Raw genomic sequence first — 9268 nt, 5'->3', positions numbered from 1 at the left:
CTGGTGGATTTGAAAGGACAAATTTCCGTCAGTACCAGTAGCTTTTAACCCCTAAGCCTCCAGGCTTTCCAAGGCCTTAGGAATCAGCATTATGTCTTCTATTTGAAGACACAAAGCAGGTGAAAATAAGACCCTAATGATCACCATTTTGCTGAAAGTTTGGAAGTATACTGGTGGGAGGCTATCGAGATGATCTGGGGCCTTACAGCAGTCCATTTTTTCAGGGAGGAAAGGAAACTTAGATCAGCAAGCCATAGAATCAAGAGGAAATGCATTACAATGATGTTTGGAAGTAATGAGTGGAGTCCCTTCGTGGCACAAACGGTTAAATGCTTAGCTGAAAAGTTGGCAGCTTCAGTCAACCCAACAGTACCTTGGAAGACACGCCTGCTTATCTACTTCGGAAGGATCACAGCCATTGAAAACCCCATAGAGCACAGTTCTATTCTGACACATGGGGTCGCCATGAGTTGGAACTGACTGGATGGCAACTGATACTGGGGTAATGAGAAGGTGTCACAAGGTTTCCAGGCTCCCAGGTAGTCAGGCTTTTTTCACTCCAGAATATATAGCAAATTGACAATCAGCTAAAGTGGACCAGGAAAGGCAGTTTTGTGACGCAGGGAAGGTGAAGGATAAGAAAGGGTCTTTGTCCTCAGTCAAGAAAAAGAGCCTTTGGACACCATTTAGAGAATTCCCAAAATTCTCCCACTGCTGTAAGTTACTGAAACTGTCCCTAAGGCAGGGCCTCTGAGTCATGGACACTTATTCCATTGAGGAGATCCGGAAGCAGGATGCTTCCTGTTATTAGAGTCCCTGTCCAGCCAGTTAGGGTTGGATTTTTATTTGGTCAGGAAATTCTTGGACCAGCCCAGTTTTAGGTAGCTCCACATCCCCCTGGGTGGGGCAGCAATCCCTTATATAAAGAGGTCCTCTGCTGCAAGGCTAGCATCCTCCTGATACTTGATTCCCGATCTACTTTGGAGAACCTGGTAAGTCTGATTTCTTGAGTTCTTCTGTTTTTTTTTTTTTTCTGTTTATTGGTTGCTATCAGATATTTGAACTCAATCTGAAGACAGAAAATTTGGTGTGAAGAAAGTTAGCATTATGGGCTTATGCCATTAATTGATGAAAATTGTGAATTGGGGCATAACGATACAAGGATATACTGCTTTGACTTGGTTCTGGTAGACTGAAAAAGAAGTTAATAGAAAAGCTTTGGTTTGAAGAAGAGTACAAGGTAACTTTTTTTCCTTTCCATTTCTTTTTGATTCCATTCTGCTGTGATTTCTAAAGTCATTGAATTTTCCCTGAACAGCTGCTTGCTCTTTCCCCATGTGTTGACGCCTTGTAAAAAATAACGATAGGAATTGCTTGTGAGGTTGCTCAGGATTTCAGAACTTGAGACTGCCTTTCTTGAAGATGTTATTTTTATGTAAACATCATTACTTGCTGCTTTAGAAGAGAGAGAATTTTCCCAGAACTAGTGAAGCAACTGGCTAGAGAGGAGAAGCCAGAAAGTTATTTAAAAAAAGGGGGTTAAGAGATAATAGTGTATCTCAGAGAATGGAGAGGTGATATCCAGTGGAATCAAATAAGCTCTGGCTTCTCTGTCTGTAGAAGTTCCTTCTTGTGAACACTGTCGTCTAATTTCTTTCAGATTTCCAGAGACTCCAGAAAGATGTCTTACCAGCAGCAGCAGTGCAAGCAGCCCTGCCAACCACCTCCTGTGGTGTGCCCACCTAAGTGCCCTGAGCCATGTCCACCTCCAAAGTGCCCTGAGCCATGCCCACCTCCAAAGTGCCCTGAGCCATGCCCACTCCCAAAGTGTCCACCTCAGCCATGCCAGCAGAAATGCCCTCCTACACAGATATACCAACCCTGTCAGCAGAAGTGTCCTCCTAAGAGCAAGTAACAGCTTCAGGACTCATCAGGATCATGAAAGGATAAGGACAATTGGCTCAGACTCCTTCCACAACTCCACCTTCATCTTCTCTTTCAAGCCAGTCATGGACACAGCTTCTCTATCCATTAGTCCATGATCTTCCTGTGATGATTCCCAGCAACTGAAGTTGTTTTTTTTTTTCCTGCACTGTTTTACTGCTACTCTCCAGGAGGTAACTGAGAAAGGGCAGTCCTCAGCTCTGCCAGGATCCCAGCACTTTAAACGAAGAACAAGGGCACATTCCCCTGGTCCCATCAGATAATTCACTTGATGTCTTCTGTGTTTGTAAACTGGGCAGGGATTTCTATCACTTGGTCAATTGTAATTTTCTTTTCACTTCCTGAATAAAGTACATGTTTTGAGATGGGATAAATATTTTATTTCTTTTTCAATCCTACTTTTCTTAGCAATATTATGCCATAGTTTTAGTTCCTTTCTATTCTTCTTTGATCCCAATAACCAGACTCTCACAATCACTGTTACCTGAATTTTGGATCACATCAAAGATTATTTTTACATTATGTTAAACCCATGGTATTTTTTTTTTTACATTACTCTTTGATTTGGAGGACAAATTATTTAACCCTTCAGGATTTTACTTTCTCTACTGCAAAGTGGGAAAAATAATATTTAGATCATGAATCTGTCTTAGGTATAAAATTGAATAATGCCTGTAACTTTGTTCGCGGAAAACCTGACCCAGAATTAAACAAACAAAGAAACAAGCAAAAAACCTCTTGCGGTTGAGATGATTCCAACTCATGGCAACGCCATGTGTTACACAGTAGAATTGCTACATAGGGTTTTCTCGGCTGTAATCTTTATGGAAGCATATTACCAGAACTTTCTTCCATGGTACCGCTGAGTGGATTCAAACTAACAACATTTATGTGAATTGCTGCTGTTGTTAGGTGCCATTGAGTTGGTTCTGACTTGTAGTGACCCTACGTACAAACAGAATGACACACTGCCTGGTCCTGCACTATTTTCACAATCATTGCAATATTTGATCCCATTATCACAGCCACTGTGTCAATCCATCTCATTGAGAATCTTCCTTTTTTTTGCTGACCCTCTAATTTGCCAAGCATGATGTCCTTTGCCAGGGACTGGTCCCTCCAGATAACATGCCAAAGTATGTGATGTCTCACCATCCTTACTTCTCAGTATAGTAGTTGAAGTCAAACCATTTATGCCATTCAGGGGCCTTGACCCAGAATTAGCATGCAATAAATGGTAGTTCATTAGAAGCAGCAGATCATCATCATTACTACATTTTCTCCATCAAGAAAGAAGCTTAGACATGACTACTCTAGGAAACAACATTTTTAAACTTTATTATCCTTTCATATGCTGTGACCTTCTTTCTTTTCTAATTCACTTCACTTTTTTAAGTAACATGGTAGATAAACAGCCTTTTGGAATTAGTGAGAGTTTCTACATGAAATCAGAATATTTCTTAAACATGGATAGTCCAGAAGAAAGGGAAATACCAAGGCTCCAAAAGGCCTGTGTCTGCCTCATCTTCATGGGTACCACCTGCTCTTCTCACTCCATCAGGAGACAAAAATTCAAGGTCCTGTCATTTTTGTTCAGCTCTGAAATTAATTTTTTGAGTGTTCTAACCCACATTAAGAAAGTAATGGAGTTTATAATATTTATTTAGGTTTGAAAAGTTAGTGCTGCTGTGTAGCTTGATTTATAAGTGCTTATGTTACAAGGCCAGGGCGCCGACTGTCGAACAGGCCAGCGGTTGCTCATATGCAAGTTCAAGTTCAAGTTCAAGTTGCTCTGAACTTAATTTAGAGACCATTTCAAGAATAGATTTGAGGAGGGGGCCAAGACGGTGGACTAGGTGGACGCTTCCGCGGATCCCTCTTGCAACAAAGACTCGGAAAAACAAGTGAATCGATCACATACATAACAATCTACGAACTCTGAACAACAAACACAGACTTAGAGACGGAAAATGAACAAATACGGGCAGACAGCGACCGTTTTCAGAACTAGGAGCCAGCGTACCAGGCCGGTGACCTTCGGAGCCCGATCTGGGGCAGAGCCCAGGGGGGCAGACGGCAAAGACAAGGGGCCCAGCCCTACCCCCCCAAACCCATCCCGGCAGGAAGTCTAGCTGGTTGGCGCGGGCGGCGTAGCAGTGCAGTCAGTGGGAGAAGCACCCGGGAGGCAGTGACTGATCTTGAAGTGGGGAGAGCAGGGTCCCAGCCAGGGAGCCGTCCCGCCAGGAGTTTGGCGGGAAGCGGGTGTGGCGCGAGTGGGGGGATCAGCTATATTTCCCTAAAGCGACCCCGGGGCGGGGCCCACACGTTCGTGCGGGGGACGCCTACCCAGTTCGCACATGCGGCTCAACGCACCGGAGGGAGAAATCCCTGGGAGGAAGTGACTGGTCTTAGAGAGGGGAGAGCAGCGTCCCAGCCAGGGATCCGTCCCACTGGGATTTTGGCTAAAGCAGGCGGGGTGTGAGTGCAGGGATAAGTTATATTCCCCTGAGTTGACCCAGGGGGCGGGCCCACCTGTTCGAGCGGGTGACGCCCACGCAGTTCATGCAAGCAGTGCGGCGCACCGGAAGGAGAAGTCCCCGGGAGGAAGTGACTGGTCTCGGAGCGGGGAAAGCAGCGTCCCAGCTGGGGAGCCGTCCAGCTGGGATTTGGGTGCGCGAGGGAGGGGTGTGAGCATGGGGTCCAATTATATTCCCTTGAATAGACCCCGGGGGCTGGCCCACCCGTTCGTGCGGGAGACGCCCACCCAGTTGGCGCGAGCGATGCGGTGCACTGGAGGGAGAAGTCCCCGGGAGGAAGTGACTGGTCTCGGGGCGGGGAGAGTAGGGTCCCAGCCGGGGAACCGTCCCACTGAGATTTTGGCGGATGGGGGCGGAGCGTGAACGCGGTGATCAGCTCTATGTTCTGTGGTGCTACACTCCTAGCTCTCTGATCCCTCCCCCACCCTCCCCAGGCGGCTCCATTAACATCTGAATACCCAGAGCCAGAGGGAGAATTCAGATAGGGATCTGACTGCAGTTTTTTTTAGCTGATTACCTGGAAAATCTAGTTTCCAAGTGATCGCTCAGAGACAGCAGTCCATATCAAACCACATAAAGAAACAGACCATGACAGCTTCTCCAATCCCCCAAACAAAAGAATCAAAATCTTTCCCAAATGAAGATACAATCCTGGAATTATCAGATACGGAATATAAAAAACTAATTTACAGAATGCTTAATGATATCACAAATGAAATTAGGATAACTGCAGAAAAAGCCAAGGAACACACTGATAAAACTGTTGAAAACTCAAAAAGATTATTCAAGAACATAGTGGAAAAATTAATAAGTTGCAAGAAGTCATAGAGAGAGAGCATGTAGAAATCCAAAAGATTAACAATAAAATTACAGAATTAGACAATGCAATAGAAAGTCAGAGGAGCAGACTCGAGCAATTAGAATGTAGACTGGGACTTCTGGAGGACCAGGGAATCAACACCAACATAGCTGAAAAAAAATCAGATAAAAGAATTAAAAAAAATGAAGAAACCCTAAGAATCATGTGGGACTCTATCAAGAAGGATAACTTGCGAGTGATTGGAGTCCCAGAACAGGGAGGGGGGACAGAAAACACAGAGAAAATAGTTGAAGAACTCCTGACACAAAACTTCCCTGACATCATGAAAGACGAAAGGATATCTATCCAAGATGCTCATCGAACCCCATTTAAGATTGATCCCAAAAGAAAAACACCAAGACATATTATCATCAAACTTGCCAAAACCAAAGACAAACAGAAAATTTTAAAATCAGCCAGGGAGAAAAGAAAGGTTTCCTTCAAGGGAGAATCAATAAGAACAAGTTCAGACTACTCAGCAGAAACCATGCAGGCAAGAAGGGAATGGGATGACGTATACAGAGCACTGAAGGAGAAAAACTGCCAACCAAGGATCATATATCCAGCAAAACTCTCTCTGAAATATGGAGGAGAAATTAAGATATTTACAGATAAACACAAGTTTAGAGAATTTGCAAAAACTAAACCAAGACTGCAAGAAATGCTAAAGGAGATTGTTTGGCCTGATGACCATTAATATTAGGTACCAGCACAATACAAGGTCACAAAACAGACCATCCTGATATCAACGCAACTCAAATAGGGAAAGCACAAAAACAAACAAATTAAGATTAATTCTAAAAAATAAACAAAATAATTCACATAACAGGAAATCATGGAAATCAATAGATAAACGATCACAATAATCAAAAAGAGGGACTAAATATAGGAGGCATTGAACTGCCAGATGGAGAGTGATACAAGGCGATATAGAACAATACAAGTTAGGTTTTTACTTAGAGAAATAGGGGTAAATAATAAGGTAACCACAAAAAGGAATATCAATTTCATAACTCAAGAAAAAAGCCAAGAAAAACGTAACGACTCAACAAACTTAAAGTTAAACATTATGAAAATGAGGATCTCACAAGCTACTAAGAAAAACGTCTCAGCACAAAAAGCATGTGGAAAAATAAATGGCCAACAACACACATGAAAAGGCATCAAAATGACAGCACTAAAAACTTATTTATCTATAATTACGCTGAATGTAAATAGACTAAATGCACCAATAAACAGACAGAGAGAGACACGGACTGGATAAAGAAACACGATCCATCTATATGCTGCCTACAAGAGACACACCTTAGACTTAGAGACTCAAACAAACTAAAACTCAAAGTCTGGAAAATTATATCAAGCAAATAATAAGCAAAAAAGAAGAGGAGTAGCAATATTAATTTCTGACAAAATAGACTTTAGACTTAAATCCACCACAAAGGATAAAGAAGGACACTATATAATGATAAAAGGGACAATTGATCAGGAAGACATAACCATATTAAATATTTATGCACCCAATGACAGGGCTGCAAGATACATAAATCAAATTTTAACAGAATTGAAAAGTGAGATAGACACCTCCACAATTATAGTAGGAGACTTCAACACACCACTTTCAGAGAAGGACAGGACATCCAGTAAGAAGCTCAATAGAGACAAGGAAGACCTACTTACAACAATCAACCAACTTGACCTCATTGACTTATACAGAACTCTCCACCCAACTGCTGCAAAATATACTTTTTTTTCTAGCGCACATGGAACATTCTCTAGAATAGACCACATATTAGGTCACAAAACAAACCTTTGCAGAATCCAAAACATCGAAATATTACAAAGCATCTTCTCAGACCACAAGACAATGAAGCTAGAAATCAATAACAGAAAAACTAGGGAAAAGAAATCAAATACTTGGAAAATGAACTATACCCTCCTGAAAAAAGACTGGGTTATAGAAGACATCAAGGAGGGAATAAGGAAATTCATAGAATGCAATGAGAATGAAAATACTTCCTATCAAAACCTCTGGGACACAGCAAAAGCAGTGCTCAGAGGCCAATTTATATCGATGAATGCACACATACTAAAAGAAGAAAGAGCCAAAAGCAGAGAACTGTCCCGACAACTTGAACAAATAGAAAGTGAGCAACAAAAGAACCCATCAGGCACCAGAAGAAAACAAATAATAAAAATTAGAGCTGAACAAAATGAATTAGAGAACAGAAAAACAATTGAAAGAATTAACAAAGCCAAAAGCTGGTTCTTTGAAAAAATTAACAAAATTGATAAACCATTGGCTAGACTGACTAAAGAAAAACAGGAAAGGAAACAAATAACCCAAATAAGAAACGAGAAGGACCACATCACAACAGAACCAAATGAAATTAAAAGAATCATTTCAGATTACTACGTAAAATTGTACTCTAACAAATTTGAAAACCTAGAAGAAATGGATGAATTCTTGGAAAAATACTACTTACCTAAACTAACACATTCAGAAGTAGAACAACTAAATAGAACCATAACAAAAAAAGAGATTGAAACGGTAATCAAAAAACTCCCAACAAAAAAAAAGTTCTGGCCCGGACGGCTTCACTGCAGAGTTCTACCAAACCTTCAGAGAAGACTTAACACCATTGCTACCGAAGGTATTTCAAAGCATAGAAAAAGACAGAATACTACCCAACTCATTCTGTGAAGCTACCATCTCCCTGATACCAAAACCAGGGAAAGACATTACAAAAAATGAAAATTTTAGACCTATATCCCTCATGAACATAGATGCAAAAATCCTCAACAAAATTCTAACCAATAGAATCCAACAACACATCAAAAAAATAATTCAACATGATCAAGTGGGATTTATACCAGGTATGCAAGGCTGGTTTAATATCAGAAAAACCATTAATGTAATCCACCACATAAATAAAACAAAAGATAAAAACCACATGATCTTATCAATTGATGCAGAAAAGGCATTTGACAAAGTTCAACACCCATTCATGATAAAAACTCTTACCAAAATAGGAATTGAAGGAAAATTCCTCAACATAATAAAGGGCATCTATGCAACAACCAATATCACTCTAAATGGAGAGAACCTGAAAGCATTTCCCTTGAGAACGGGAACCAGACAAGGATGCCCTTTATCACCGCTCTTATTCAACATCGTACTTGAAGTCCTAGCCAGGGCAATTAGGCTAGACAAAGAAATAAAGGGTACCCAGATTGGTAAGGAGGAAGTAAAGCTATCACTATTTGCAGATGACATGATCGTATACATGGAAAACCCTAAGGAATCCTCCAGAAAACTACTGAAACTAATAGAAGAGTTTGGCAGAGTCTCAGGTTATAAAATAAACATACAAAAATCACTTGGATTCCTCTACATCAACAAAAAGAACACCGAAGAGGAAATCACCAAATCAATACCATTCACAGTAGCCCCCAAGAAGATAAAATACTTAGCAATAAATCTTACCGAGGATGTAAAAGACCTATACAAAGAAAACTACAAAGCTCTACTACAAGAAATTCAAAAGGACATACTTAAGTGGAAAAACATACCTTACTCATGGATAGGAAGACTTAACATAGTAAAAATGTCTATTCTACCAAAAGTCATCTATACATATAACACACTTCCGATCCAAATTCCAATGCCATATTTTAAGGGGATAGAGAAACAAATCACCAATTTCATATGGAAGGGAAAGAACCCCCGGATAAGCAAAGCATTACTGAAAAAGAAGAAGAAAGTGGGAGGCCTCACTCTACCTGATTTCAGAAGCTATTATACAGCCACAATAGTCAAAACAGCCTGGTACTGGTACAACAACCGGCACACAGACCAATGGAACAGAATTGAGAACCCAGATATAAATCCATCCACGTATGAGCAGCTGATATTTGACAAAGGACCAGT

General features: G+C 41.0%; 1 protein-coding gene across 1 annotated transcript; it reads left to right on the top strand.

Annotated features, from left to right (window-relative positions):
- The first annotated feature begins 1430 nt into the window (after positions 1 to 1430).
- Positions 1431 to 2185, top strand: LOC100667984 (small proline-rich protein 2G-like). Its single transcript, XM_023553965.2, has one exon. It carries the CDS (start codon positions 1682 to 1684, stop codon positions 1913 to 1915), a length of 234 nt encoding a protein of 77 aa, XP_023409733.1. The 5' UTR covers positions 1431 to 1681; the 3' UTR covers positions 1916 to 2185.
- Positions 2186 to 9268: the final 7083 nt, after the last annotated feature.

This window comes from Loxodonta africana, chromosome 3 (genome assembly GCF_030014295.1).
Source record: "Loxodonta africana isolate mLoxAfr1 chromosome 3, mLoxAfr1.hap2, whole genome shotgun sequence".
NCBI classification, from domain to species: domain Eukaryota; kingdom Metazoa; phylum Chordata; class Mammalia; order Proboscidea; family Elephantidae; genus Loxodonta; species Loxodonta africana.
This window is presented reverse-complemented; position numbering and strand designations above follow the sequence as displayed.